A 15,258-nucleotide genomic window follows, 5' to 3' on the forward strand; every position below is an offset into this window, starting at 1 on the left:
GGAGCCTGGTGGGCTGCAGTCCATGGGGTTGCTAAGAGTCGGACACGACTGAGCGACTTCACTTTCACTTTTATGCATTGGAGAAAGAAATGGCAACCCACTCCAGTGTTCTTGCCTGGAGAATCCCAGGGACAGGGGAGCCTAGTGGGCTGCCGTCTCTGGGGTCGCACAGAGTCAGACATGACTGAAGCGACTTAGCAGCAACATGTACATAGGGGTTTATCACATAATTTTCTTTAAGTTTGATATTTTCCATTTTGAGAACATTACATTTTTAAAAATGCTTTAAGGAAAAAACTCTTTAAAAACCTCCTTTCATAAAATGAAAATTCTTTTGGAATGAAAGAAGCTGGCCCCAGTTTATATGTTAAGCTCTGATTTTCATACTGTACTAGTATAGTACAAAACATTCAATATGTTGTAAGGAGCTCATCAAAAATGCTCTTGTTCACTTCTCTTCAGATTATTCAGAGTAGCACTCACAGCCTTTATTCTATCCTAAAGCCATGTGTCTCCTCTGGGTTTGTCATAGCAGGATTTAAGCTCAGTTCAGTTCAGTCAATCAGTTGTGTCTGACTCTTTGTGACCCCATGGACTGCAGCACACCAGGCTGCCCAGTCCATCACCAACTCCCAAAGCTTGCTCAAACTCACATCCATGGAGTTGGTGATGCCATCAACCATCTCATCCTCTGTCGTCCCCTTCTCCTCCTGCCTTCTATCTTTCCCAGCATCTCGGTCTTTTCCAATGAGTCAGTTCTTCACATCAGGTGGCCAAAGTATTGGATTCAAGCTACTTCTTTCCACAAACACCCACAAACAGTTGTCTCAGTTCATTTTGTTTTATACTTATTTATTTGGATGCACCAAATAGTCGCGGCATGCAGGATCTTTAGCTGTGGCATGTGGGATCTTGTCCCCGGACCAGGGATCAAACCGAGGTCCCTGCGGTGGGAGCATGAAGTCCTAGCCACTGGACCACCAGAGAAGTCCCAGCAATGCCGTTTTGACTGGGTTTCTATGAGCAGACAGAGCTGTCACACTGAATCCCTTAGCAAAATTTCCTTTAAAAATGCATTTTCATCAACTTTATCTTTCCTCAAAGGCTTTACCAGGCAGCTGCTACATCCCTTTTTTCTCTCCATTTCTCCCTCAAACTCCCACCCCCTGTAAATCCATTCCACAAAACTAAAGATACTCAGAAGAACCCAGAACAGAACAAAAACCCAGTAACTGTGCATCTGATTCTTTCCTAGGCACAGCCAGCCATTCTCAGCTGAAGAAACTGAGCCCAGAGTAAGAAGTCTGCTCAAAGTCCCCCGTGAATCTGAGGAAAAGACAAAGTTCCTACTCTAGAATGCTTTTAGTCACACTGTACTACTTGGTCAGTACCTTACTCATAGTTAAAGCAAAAGGAAATTGCAGTGTTATGTGAGCATGAACATTTCAGAAAACAGGGTCCAGATTCATGAGTGACTCGAACATCGCAACGTGTGCCAGCAAGCACAGACACTCACTCTTGTCTGCGTTTCACCTGCTCCACGTCCCAGTAAGACACAAACGTCGGCCTTCTGATGACATCCTTTTGGGTCTTGGAAGCTATATTTGTCTGAATCATCCCTTCAGACAGAAAAACAAAGAGAAAACACAAATCATGAATTGGTCCTAGGAAATGATTTATCTTTATTTTTCAGAGACTACTAACATAGCTAGTATTCATGACTCAACTATACATGCATGAATCGAGAAAATCCTTTCAGATGGAAACCGCTCATGATAAAAATGAATATCCTTCACTGGCCTTAGTATAAGATCCAGAAAACAAAGAGGTACATGGGCAAATTGCAGTTAATCAAATCTTTCAATCAAAGTCAGGTGGAAAAGGGAACTAGGGCAGCCAGATTACGTCACCCATGACCACTGGCCTCAACCAGGCATCAGTGATTATGGGTTGGAACATGGTAGGTATATTTTGAAAGTATTTTCCTACCTCAAATGTGAAATGTTAGTTTTAATTCACGCATGTTGTATATCTGGGTCTACACTGCAGCATGAGTTCTTTAAAAAGTAAATCATCATACATTGTGAATAAAAGCATAAAATGGCACAACCGCTTTGGAAAAGAATTTGGAAGCTTCTTACCAAGTTAAACATACACTACCTATACAATCCAACAAATCCACTCCTTACCATTTATCCAAGAGAAATCTACATCCACACAAAGATTTGCATTTCAATGTGCCTAGTAGCATTATAATAAGCAAAATGTGAAAACAATCCAAATATCCATCAACAAATGAATGGTTAAACAAACCATGGTATATCCATGCAATGGAATATTACTCAGCAACGAAAAAGGACCGCTTTACATGCAATAATATAGATGAGTGAAAAACAGTATTCTAAGAGGAGTCAACCATATGAAGAGTACACACCACAAAGTTCTATTATATGAAGTTCTAGAATAGATTAAACTAAATTATAGTGACAGAAAGTAAATTGGCTGCAGAGGGGAGACTGACCACAAAGGAGCATGAAAAAACTTTCTGGATTGATGGGAATGTTCTAGATCTTGATTAGGATAGCAGCTGCATGCATTTGTCAGTACTCATCCAACTAGACACTTAAAATGGATATACCTGATGGTAGCAATTATGCCTCACCATAGGTTTACATCCACACCAACAAAACAAACAACAAGGAAAAGAGCAATCAGATCCTGCCACAACTCTGCTCAAAGCCTTCTGGACGTCTCCAGCTTGTAAAATATTTAAGTTTCAATGTCTACTCTCAGCTCTTACACACGTCCCTGCCACATGCATGGGCTGCCCACTCCCTTCCAAAGTGTCCTCCTCAGATAAAAGCAGGCACCCTCCCACGAGCCCTCCATTCTCTTGCAGATTCATCACATTGCTTCATCTTTCCTGTAGCTGTTATTCTTTTCTGAAGGTGCCTGGTTTGCCAGCATTCCGATTAGTGCCTGGCAACAGAGCTCAAATACTAGTTTAATGAACAAGAGCATATTAGAAATAGAAAGGAAATAGTCTGGAATGCTGAAAACTTCTCTGGACTGGCTTCTATGAACCAAGGGAACAAATATATGGGATTAAAATTTCTCCAGATTCAGGAACAAGATATATTGGTTTTCATCTCTCCACCACCTTTTTAAACAGTCAGAACAACAGAATACCACTGCAAAAAAAATGTTTTAATTTAAGTCCATTTTTAATTTGACGACCCAACAGAAGAAATTTTTACTTTCGTCCACTGCTTTCTAGTCTTGGTCCATATGCACACATTGTTGCACTTACCACACACATTAAATTTTTTAAAAAATTCATTCCTGAAAAAAATATTTATCTCTGTTTTAATTACAGAAACATAAACTTGGGGTTTGGCCTTCTTCACTTAACAATATCAAATTTTGCTTTTACAGCACAGTTTTCACAATCATAATTTTTAGCAACTACCTAATACCCCACTGAAATGTACTACTTTTATGTGTTCAGTCACAATCCTACCAGTACACAGGCTATTCCTATTTGTTAGTACTATAAGGAGGCTTTAATAAAGACCTTTATTTCTATAGCTTATTTTTTTTCTTGTGAATTATTTCCTTAGAAAGATTCCTGATAATAAAAAAGTAAGCATATTTGAATATCTCTTGATATGTACTGCCAGGATGCTTTCCACAGTAGTTAGTAAATGCTTCCTCAAAGCTCTGTGACTTGGGGTCTTCCCTGACGGTCCAGTGGTTAAGACTGTGCACTTCCAATGTGTGGGGCACAAGTTCAGTCCCTAACTGGGGAGCTAAGCTCCCACATCCCACATGGCACAGCGAAAAAAGAAAAAGAAAAAGAACGAAAAGTTATGTGACTTAACACAGTAACTGGTATAGGGTCCAAATCTCAGGTACCACCTGGGAATGTCAAGGAGCTGAAAAAGTCTCTTTCATCTCTTTCAAAGCATCATTGAGGATAGTCCTGAAAGGGCACATATCTGACCATATACAGGGCTGGCGGGGGTGCAGAGGTGGGGAGTGCGATTTGGGGGCAGGGGGACACAGAGGCAGCCCATGGGACACTACATTCTGAGGGAGAACAGTTTCTGCCCTGGTTTCTTACTAAACACAACAGGCAGACAGGCAGAAGGTAACCAAATCTTTCTATGGGGGCTCCAGTAAACATGGCAGAATGCAAAGTCTTTAGAAAAGGTGATGGATAAAAGCATTGACCTAGATGACGAAGCCCAAAAGGAACAGCATGGATCTAAAATTCTGAAGGACCCACAGTCCCAAGGTCTCTCCTGTAGTTGTTAACACCTGAAATCTGTGTCAGGGAAGCAGCCCACCTAGAATAAGAAACTTAGAATGGCAGAACCAGAAGTGTCCACAGAGACCATGCAATCCAATCCTCCCTGGTTTACAGGGTGCCAGGTGCTGCTCCCAGCTCCTGTGTGTCACAGTCAAGGCTTAGAGCACAGCCCTTCTGACTGCCATCGGCTCCCACCCACTGGTCCTGCTGTGCTAGAAAGAACCTGGTCCCGAGTGCAGCGTCCCCATGGCTCTATTCCCACTCCCCCATGGATGCCACAGGCCAGACTGAAAAGACAGCACCGCTCCCAAATGCAGACACTTACCTTGAAAACTCAGCTCGTAGTTTTGTGAACCCGCCTGAAACGGCACAATTCCCCTCGGACAGGATAGAAAAAGAGACTCCAGGTATGAAGAGTCAATGCTCGAAATTTGCTCATTGTCTTTCTATTAAAAATAAAAAGGTAAAAACTTCAGGATAGGCTTTTAAGAAATTTCTATAATGATATCTTATGTAACTTTATTTCAGCTCTGGGATTTGAACAGGAATGCATCCTGCCACCCAAACCAGATTGTAAAGGATTCCTGGTGGGGGCAAGTCAACACCCTTCTGTAGTCTCCACTGTACGGGGTCTATGCTACTGAAACTGATGATACCCTAGGTGGAGGCCTGAAAAATAGAGCTGTTTTTGCAATAGTCCTTTCACATATTCCATAAAATATGACCCAAGCGTACAGAGCAACTTGTACCCAATACAAGATGTCTAACCGAACCCAAAACGTCATGAAGTAGACCATCACAGCTATCGTCTCATCACACAATGATAAAGAACAGTCTAAAGCTGGAAAGAAGGCACATAAAACTCCAACAGGTGCATCGTTATTTAGCTGCTAAGTCATGACTCTTTGCCACCCCATGGGCTGTAGCCCACCACTCTCCTCTGTTCATGGTTTTCCCAGGCAAGAATACTGGAGTGGGTTGCCATTTCCTTCTCCATCCTATAGGTGTATCGCTGTCCAAATGAGAGGGCCGGAGCAAGGAACACCCCCAAAATGTAAAGATATAATCTCCAGCCATCTCCAGGACCTTCCTCTAGCCCTGCCCTCACTGAACTCCAGTTCTGAACGAGAGCCTTCAATTACATATTCTCCAAGACTTGAATTTATACCTCAGTTTCAGCAACCAGGTCTTGTTACTTTTGCCTTGGGCCTACACGACAGCCTTGATTTTGGCTTTCTAGAGCTATGGCTCGCCCTCACCTTGGGCAATTCCTTCAGGGCATGCACTCCTGCCCCTCAAGGCACGCTACTAAGCTTGACTGTGTGCTGCATGCTAAGTCGCTTCAGTTGTGTCTGACTCTTTGTGACCCTATGGACTGTAGCCCACCAGGCTCCTACTGGAGCAGTTTGCCATTTCCTTCTCCAGGGTATCTTCCCAACCCAGGGATCGAACCTGCATCTCTGGCATCTTCTGCATTGGCAGACAGGTTCTCTACCATTAAACTATCTGGGAAGCCCCAGGGATCTTGTAATAGATTGTGTTTCTTTGATTGCTTTGGCAGCTTGGGAGCTCAGAACCAAATGTATGGCCCAGCAACTTATGCTGAGATATCCTCATCCCTTTTTTGTCTTTGGCTTCATTTCCATTTCTTGCTTTTCTTTTCTCTTTCTCATCACTCCAATTTCATTGCCTACTTTAGCTACCTCCCTCTCTGTTTAATCATCTGAATCAAAAGGGAAAAGGCACACTAGACAGAACCTCTGCCTGTCTAAATTTCTCTCCCCTATTACTATGTCCCCGTGTTCAGACTTACAGGTGTAAGTCTTCCGATTTCTCACTCTTGCCTACTTTTCTGGCTGAAAGGGGTAGTCTCTGCCCATTTATATACTAGTACATAGAAAGCTATCTCAAGGTTCTGCCACAGTCCCTGATAATGAGGAAAGAGGGATATTTGACTGGCTCGTATATCAAGGAGTTTCTTAAAAATAGTTATAATGTTTTATAATGCAATCGGAATACATGCTTGCTGAGTATAATACAAAAAAACACCACTTTCTCTACCACATCCATGCTCCATGGGTAATCACACTGGTATCAGACACTGTACCACTAGATTCTTCTGAAGTTGTTAAGTTTATACAAGAGTGTCCACAAAAAGGAACGGCACTCACCTTCTCCCCATATGGAACCCATTTAGTTCCGTTCCTCCAGTACCAAATCCATTTTGTGGTCAAGAGAGAACTGGGCGGCTGTGTGACGGATGAAGGTGTGGAGATACGTCGGACAGGATTAAAATCACAAATCATCTTCTGGAAATTGATGTTATAAGTGCGAACAGAAACACTGAGAGGGAAAAGCTTAGCATTAATAAAATGCTTCACTGAAGCAAAATGCTTCTGTTTTCTCTACTCTGATCTTCTTAATAAGAGGGCAGAATTAAAAACTGAGAGTTGAAAGTGGTCTCTGAATTCCCTTTATACAGCTTACGGTCTTACGCACAAAAGAAAAAACTGAAATACAGAGAGGTAAGGCAACCTGCCACATATTTAATGGTATCGCAGAATGGGTTCTTCCCTCAAAAAATATTCCCAAAAGAAATCAAATGATTGGCTCAATGTCAGAAACTCTGAAACTCACAATAGGTCAGTTTTTTCAATTATTACACATTATTTAAATAGTTGGGCTTCCCTGGTGGCGAAGGCTTATAAAGAACTGCTTTCAATGCAGGAGACTGGGATTCAGTCCCTGGGTCAGGAAGATCCCCTGGCGAAGGGAATGGCTATCCACTCCAGTATCCTTGCCCAGAGAATTCCATTATCAAAGCGTAGTTCGAGATCTTTTCAAGGAGTCAGCAAGGTCAAAGTTACTTTCATAATAATATTAGGACATTATCCACCTTTTTCACTTTCATACCCTCACAAGTACACAGTGGAGTTTTTCAAGGCTACACAATGTTTGATTTCACAATAAAGAGATTTGCAAAAATATAAAACAATGTCATTCTTCTCAGTGAATTTGGTTTGGTTTGGTTTTGGAAAAGTTATTTTTATAGCTATACTTACATACATTTATGTATGCATGTAACTATATATAATTATCTAAAAATGTTATGTTAACACGAATGAGTTTATTATCATTATTTTTAATGAATCAATAATTTTTCTCAGTTGTGATTTTTAACATGGCAAATATCCATAGCTATAAATCCACATAAACTGAAATCTCTGGGATCCTCAGTACATTTTAAGAGTATCAAGGGCTCCGGAAACCAAAAAGTTTGAGAGTTACTGCTCTACAAAATACCTCCTAGATCAGCGATGTTCAACCAGGAGTGATATCAGACCCAGGAAACACTGACAATGTCAAAAGATATTTTTGTTTCTCGCAACTGGCATGTAGTGGGTAGACACCAGGGATGATGCTAAAATACTCCAGCAAACCAAAGAATTATTTGGGCCCCAAAGTCAACAGCGCTAAGGTCGAAAAACCCTGCTTCAGATTTACCTGCTGGGGGAAACAAAACAGCTGACACCACCCTCTAGTGGCAAAATGCAGCAACACACCCTCCACCAGAAAAGTCACTAAATTTGAACAGGGTGACAAGTCCTTATTTTCCCTCCTAAAGTATTTCCTTATAAAGTAGGATGCAGCTTATAAATATGGCCATGGGTAGTATCACCCATATCAGCCCTAACAGAAACAGAAATATAAAGTAGCCTTTTAGAAATCTCCAGGATAGAGAAAATAGCAAATATAGAGGCAGGTATAAAATGCTGAAGTATGTAACAAAATTCTGCCTTAGAACTATATGAAATGACTCAAATCATTTTCTCAAACAATGAGATTAAGCCAAAGGCTCTTCTGAGCTCATAGGTTTGCAAACCAACCTATGCATTTTTGTTGTTCAGATACATATTAACTGAACAAATATTTGTGTCCCTGTTTATTTCACCTGAGTTAGCAAATATTCCCAGAGTCCCTCGTATTAGCCAGGCTCTGGGTGACTTCAAACCTGCCCCACTTATTCCTTTATCTTTATTAACTCAGAAGTCATTTGCCATTTTAATCTCAGGAGTTAACCTGAATGGGATTCTGAAGGAAAACTGTTTTTTCTTCTTCCCATTAGCACAGCACTAGGCTCTCCTTTGATGATGTTGTAGATTTCACAAGCCAGACCTGCCACCAACTTACCTGCAGTTTTTGGGGTCACAAAAGGCCTTCTCAATATCCTCCATGAACGGAAGGTCCACCCAGCTGTTTGCAAGTAACATCTGCCACCGGTAGGGCAGGTGGAAATGAACTTTGTTGCAGCTCTCTACAAAGAGAGAAAAGAGGTCTAAGCAATTCGACCAAGTTCACTGCTGACTCTCCCCATCAAGGCCTGCCTTTCTCACCCTACCAGCCCTGTAGGCACATTTTCCAGCTACACCTGTGCTCATGCCAGCCCCTACCTGCATCGTGTCAAGCCCCTCTCTCCACATTCATTTACTACCCACATAGACTCGTCAGAAAACAAAATTCTCCACTCCCCCAAAAGCTATGTTCAGTTCAGCTCAGTCGCTCAGTTGTGTCCAAGTCTTTGCGACCCATGGACTGCAGCACGCCAGGCTTCCCTGTCCATCATCAACTCCCAGAGCTTGCTCAAACTCAAGTCCATTGAGTTGGTGATACCACCCAACCATCTCATCCTCTGTTGTCCCCTTCTCCTCTCACCTTCAAAAAAAGAACCATATTACCCACATGGAAATCTGAGGTCATTAGAAATTTACAATTACCCTTTCTGCTGCTGCTGCTGCTAAGTCGCTTCAGTCTAGATGGCAGCCTACCAGGCTCCTCCGTCCCTGGGATTCTCCAGGCAAGAACACTGGAGTAGGTTGCCATTTCCTTCTCCAGTTATCCTTTCTGCACCTCCCTCTATATGCTTTTCTTGAGACAAACTGCTCTCTGTTGGAGGCAACTGCCTGTCTGTTTTCTAGGAAGCCCTGGCCTAGAATTCATCTCTTCCGGACTTCCCTCACTGATCTTGTGCTCTTCTGACCTGACTTGTGTTTTATGTTCCCTCAACCAGTGCTCTGGACACACTTTGTGCTTTATTAGTTCTCTGATTTGTGGATGTTCTGTTTGTTTTGGGCCACACTGCACAGCTTGTGGGATCTTGGTTCTTTGACCAGGGATCGAACCCAAGCCCTTGGCAGTGAGAGGGCACAGACGGGACTAACCACTGGACTGCCAGGGAATTCCCAAATTTGTGGATGTTTTGATGCCCAGCTCTAATGACAAACTTGGGCTTCCTTCGTGGCTCAGCTGGGAAAGAATCCGCCCGCAGTGCAGGAGACCTGCGTTCGATCCCTGGGTTGGGAAGACCCCCCTGGAGAAGGGAAAGGCTGCCCACTCCAGTACTGTGGCCTGGAGAATTCCATGGACTGTATAGTCCATGGTTGCAAAGAGTCAGACACGACTGAGCTACTTTCACTTAATGACAAACTTGCTGAAGAAAGGCCTGCGTCATTGTTTAGCTTATGTCTCCTTGCTTCACTGGCAGAGGAGTAGGCATGCAAAGGATGCCCTTTCAATGACTGCTTGCTGAATAATGAATTAATGTTAGAAGCTCATAATACAGGAGAACAGAAAACAGTTCTATTTTTCACAGTTTGCATTGTTTAAATCATTTTGAAATGTCACTGCCAGGAATTTAACTGATTGAAAAATATAACCTTCCTCACACCCATTAGAATGGCTGATACAAATAAGCAAACAAGAACAAATTTACAAATGTTGGCAAGGATATGGAGAAATTGGAGCCCTTGCGCATTGCTGATAAAAATGTAAAGTGATACAGCTGCTATAGAAAACTGTGTGGCAGTTTCTTAAAAACTTAAACACAGATTTACCACATAATCCAGCAATTCCACTCCTGGGTATATACCCAAAAGAACTGAAAGCAAGAACTGATATTTGTACACCTGTGTTCCCAGCAGCATTATACACAATGGCTAAAAGGTAGAAGCGACTCAAGTGCCCATCAGTGGATGAGTGGATAAACAAAATGGGATAGAATACAAGTGAATAGTGTTCAACCTTCATAAGGGAGGAAATTCTCGCAAAGGCTATAACAGGGGTGAACCTTGAGGACACTGTGCTAAGTGAAATAAGCCAGTGTCAGAAAAGACAAATATTGTGTGAGATCACTCATATGAGGGACATAGAAGAGTCATATTCGTAGACAGAAATCAAAATGGCAACTGTCAGGGGCTTCCCTGCCAGAAGGGGGAAATGAGGAGTTGTTGTTTAATAGGTACAGAGTTGTTGTTTTAAAGGAGACCAGTCCTGAATATCCATTGGAAGGACTGATGTTGAAGCTGAAACTCCAAAACTTTGGCCACCTGATGCCAAAAGCCAACTCACTGGAAAAGACCCTGATGCTGGGAAAGACTGAGGGTGGGAGGAGAAGGGGATGACAGAGGATGAGATGGTTGGATGGCATCACCGACGCAATGGACATGAGTTTGAGTAAGTTCCGGGAGTTGGTGATGGACAGGGAGGCTTGGTGTGCTGCGGTTCATGGGGTCAGAAAGAATCGTACACGACTGAGCGACTGAACTGAAACGAACTGAACTGATGCTGGGAAAGATTGAAGGCGGGAGGAGAAGGGGACAACAGAGGATGAGACAGTGGAATGGCATCACCGACGCAATGGACATGAGTTTAAGTAGCTCTGGGAGTTGGTGAGGTACAAGGAAGCCTGGCATGCTGCAGTCCACGGGTTCACAGAGGGTAGGACACGACTGAGCGACTGAACTGAGGTAGAGCTTCAGTTTAAAAGGATGAAAAGAGTTCTGGAGATTGGTTGCACAGCAACAGTACTGAGCAGTACACTTAAAAAGGTTAAGATGGTAAAATCTATGTGATGTGTTTTATCTTAGTTAAAAATAAATTTTGTTGAAGTTAAAGATTTTTGATTAAGAGAACACAGGGCAGAATCTCCTCCTCAGACACAAGGCGAATGACTCTAAGACCACTAAGTGATCAAACAAATGAATCAGACATGCTGAGAAGGCCTGGGGCAGAGACAAGAAAGGAACAGTGTGGCTCAAGAGTGACAGGGAAGCGCTGTGTCCCAAGCAGTCCCGTGGGAAACAGTTCTACAGGAGGCTCGGTGAGAGGGAGCAGTAAACAGATGCCGAAAGCCTGGCTGCTGCAGTCTCTGGGGTCACAAAGAGTTGGACGCATCTTAGTGACTAAAAAACAACTGCTACTTCTGTTTGGTTTTAGTATGTAAGACGAGGGATCCCTGATTAAGTGTAAGAGTTCAACTAAACCTGAATTGTAAAAGGAGAAAGTATAATATAACACAGTGGTGAAGCGGTTTGGGATGAACACCCAAGTTCTATTTGTGTATCTGTAAAATGAATTAACAACAGAACCTAAAGTTGACTTGAAGGTTAAAGAAGATGCATGTAGGATTCTCAGCACTGCACTCCACACATAGCAAACACTCAATAAATGCTAGCCAGGCTACTATTAATAATGTTTCTGCTTCTAGAAAGTCCTTAAGGTAGTTACTCACTAAGTTGACAACTCTTATACAGATGGTCAAGACAAATTTCGTTTGAGCTGTGTTCATTCATCGTGGAAGATATGGTACTGGCAACATCAGGTACAGAATCTACAAAACAGAAGAGGATGCATGTAAGCGAATTATAACATTTAAACCAAAAAAACAAGATACTTGGTCTAACAGTGGGAAAGAGCATCTGAAATGGGGGCCAAGTTCAAGAAAATTCTTAAGATTCATGTGCTGCTCATGAGAGCCCAGTCATGAAAACCAACATGAAAGTCAGGGTTACTTAGTGTCATGCTGCTTTCTTAAACCATGGCTGAACTGCTCCTGTTCTCAGTAAATGGAGCAACTTACTCTACACAGTTCTAGGGTTGGTCCCCCTGTCTTCCTATGTCCTCATCAGTACCACTCCTTAACCAAAACCCTTTGCCCTTTAGTACTGCTAAGGAACACCCAAAGAGAAACCACCAGCCATGGCCACTCTGCTCAAACACGAGACATGGGGCCCCTCTTTGTCCCTCAGCGATCACACAGAACCCAGCCTGGAGCCCGCCTTGTCATCTCACTGGCGTGGGTAACTGGGATTTGAGCTGCAATCTGACCATGGGTCCCCTAGGCTGCAGCTCTGTTGCTTAAGGAAGTGTAAAAGAAGGGACCTTGGTAAAAATGATGTTTATGAATCCTTGTACCAAGGTGAGACGTGCTAAATTATAAATCAGTAAAAAAAATGTATGTAACATAAAAAATTGCTTATGCAGTATCATCTTAGCTATAAACAAACTAGGTATAGAAAAACGTTAAAGAATATAAATGAAAAGTTCATTGTACATTTCTTTGTGTAACTGCAGTGTCTTTACTTACGTTAATATCAATTAATAATATAACATCCTTGTATAAAATATTATGTTTATAGAAAAGAAAAAGAAGGGACCTTGGGGAGAGCAAGTGGTGCCTTGTACGGGGGCAGAGGGCTCCCCACATGTGGGCAGGACCTGCTTGTTAACCCCTGAATTCCAGAGCATAACACATCTTTCTTCCCTTTGACTGCTGCCATGAAGCCAAGCCCAGTGGCACCAGTTTTACCTATATCGGTAGTTTTATCCATCACTTTATCCATCCATCTACTGGCACTGTGGACAGACTGACTAGCCCAGAAGGTCTCTGCTGTGTGATTACCGTTAACAAAGGCTGCGGCTCCATCCCCAGTCATCTGGCCAGCGGTGGGCAGATGACTCCGAGGTGTTCTGGTGTCTGGATTCCTAGGTAACGATTTTTCTCTCTGTCTACTGCTTGGAGTTTGGTAATTTGCCAGTCTCGCGGAAGTGGTATCTACAGCCATGCCATCAGCCTTATCAGCAAAAAGCGGGAAATGCTGGCCATCTTGATTCCCACTCCTGCGCTCCGCATTCACATGGTCAGAGGAAAGGACAGCGGTGGTCTTTCTGGTGGTGATGGTTTCAGGTGTTTGTGGAGAACCAGGAGAAGAGGAGAAGACTGGACTGGAGGGAAGCCAACTCTTTTTACCGGTGTCCTGGTCATTCTGCCAGGATGCAGGGCCCTTCCAGTCGAAGGCTGGTTTCAAATCAAAAGTGAGGGGAGCATGGCTATGATTCCCATAGAAAAGATCCTTTGCACTGCCGTTCTCTGCAAGCCTCTGGTTTCCTCCTCCTTGAGGGGTTCCTCCAAGAACGACAGCTGCAGATGGGTTGGAGGCAGGCGGGGTGCACTCCTGACTTCCCAGATGCGAGAATTGGCGGGCAAGATCCTCGACAGGCCCGTCACTTGCGACAGAGCCGCGGTGGCCGGGAGGCTCTGGGCTGGGTGAGCAGGACCTCTGGGCAGGAGCTGAAGCTGCTGGAAGAAATTCCTCGCTGCCCCGGTCTCTGCTCTTACTCCTCCCTCTGAATGCCAGGTCTCTACGATGGGGAGGAGGAGCTGGGAAAGAAAAATCAAACCACAAAAGGTAACTTTAACGTCACTAACTCTGTACCCGCCTCCCGTTCGGCCTCAGAGGGGCCGAGTGAAGTGAGAGTAGGGTAAAGCAGAAACAGTATCAGCAGGAGAGAAGAAAAGGAGGGACTTCGTCAGCGGGCAAAAGAAGTTCAGATGTTTTCTTGGGTAAGTATATTTGGAGGTCTAAAAGTCTTTTCAGGAATTCCCCAAGACCACTTTTAGGGATCTCACTCTTTCCACCTCGGAGCCCTAAACCTTCACACTGGAGAAGCAGTGAATTAACCAGGCACCGTTACTCGGCAATCCTGTAGAGTCAAACGCCGCCACGGCTCGCAACAGCCAAGACCTGAGCTGTGCTGTGCTTAGTCGCTCGGTTGTGTCTGACTCTTTGCAACCCCATGAACTGTAGCCCACCAGGCTGCTCTCCATGGGGATTCTCCAGGCAAGGATACTGGAGTGGGTTGCCACTTCCTCCTCCAGGGGATCGTCTCCACCCAGAAATCGGACCAGTGTCTCCTGCATTGCAGGCGGATTCTTTACCTGCTGAGCTACCAGGGAAGCCCAGCCACAACATGGAGGCAACCTAAACGTCCATTGACAGAGGAATGAATAAGAAGATGTGGTACATATATACAATGGAATACTACTCAGCCATTAAAAAAGAATGGAATAATGCCATTTGCAGCAACACAGTATGTATGTTGCTTGTTGTAGGTTGTATGACAACCTAGAGGGTCATACTACTTCATACTAGAGTGAAGTGAGTCAAATAGATGAGACATATCCTATGACATGCCTTATATGGGTAATCTTAAAAGAAATGATACAAATGAATTTATTCACAAAACAGAAAAGGACTCGTAGACTTAGAGAAGGAACTTATGATTACCAGTGGGGGAAGGATGGAGGGAAGGGATGGTTAGGGAATTTGGGATCAACATATACACACTGCTATATTTAAAGTGGATAACCAACAAGGACCTACTGTGTAGCACAGGGAGCTCTGCTCAGTGCTTATGGCAGCCTGGATGGGAGGGGAGTTTGGGGGAGAATGGATACATGTATATATAAGGCTGAGTCCCTCTGCTGTGAACCTGCAACTATCTCAACATTGTTAATTGACTATTCTCCAAAATCCAATAAGAAGTTTAAAAAAATTAATTTGTGTGAAAATCTTGACAAGGTGGTTATGACAATGGAAGAATCCCCGCTTTCTGCCAGCCCAGCAGAAAACACCACCTTTGGCCTAGGATAAAGGTTGAGCCAACCCTGGCTCTTCTCGGCTTCTCTCATGGGACTTAGATGTAGCTCCTCAATGCCCACTGTCTTAGGTGGGGCTGTCCACAGTCCTCAAGTTCAAGTCCACATTCACCGCTAGGGTGAATGGAGAGACAGACTAGTGCTCATCAGAGATGAGTGCCCCCAAATCACT

At 43.5% G+C, this 15,258-nt stretch overlaps 1 protein-coding gene and 1 long non-coding RNA gene across 2 annotated transcripts in view; one reads left to right on the forward strand and one right to left on the reverse strand.

Moving 5' to 3' along the window:
• LOC139182767 (uncharacterized) overlaps positions 1-3,587 on the forward strand; it is a 15,809-nt gene extending 12,222 nt beyond the window's left edge. Inside the window, exon 2 of the long non-coding RNA XR_011566323.1 lies at positions 1,256-3,587. This is a non-coding gene — a long non-coding RNA (uncharacterized lncRNA). The remainder of the gene's footprint in view (positions 1-1,255) is intronic.
• ZC3HAV1 (zinc finger CCCH-type containing, antiviral 1) overlaps positions 1-15,258 on the reverse strand; it is a 51,355-nt gene that overhangs the window by 7,891 nt on the left and 28,206 nt on the right. The window contains exons 4-9 of the mRNA XM_019959162.2: positions 13,050-13,808; positions 11,880-11,978; positions 8,504-8,627; positions 6,484-6,655; positions 4,638-4,758; positions 1,517-1,619 (exon numbers count right to left, since the gene is read on the reverse strand). Of these exons, the coding sequence (XP_019814721.2) occupies positions 1,517-1,619; positions 4,638-4,758; positions 6,484-6,655; positions 8,504-8,627; positions 11,880-11,978; positions 13,050-13,808 (1,378 nt within the window). The remainder of the gene's footprint in view (positions 1-1,516; positions 1,620-4,637; positions 4,759-6,483; positions 6,656-8,503; positions 8,628-11,879; positions 11,979-13,049; positions 13,809-15,258) is intronic.

This window comes from Bos indicus, chromosome 4 (assembly GCF_029378745.1).
Source record: "Bos indicus isolate NIAB-ARS_2022 breed Sahiwal x Tharparkar chromosome 4, NIAB-ARS_B.indTharparkar_mat_pri_1.0, whole genome shotgun sequence".
NCBI lineage: Eukaryota > Metazoa > Chordata > Mammalia > Artiodactyla > Bovidae > Bos > Bos indicus.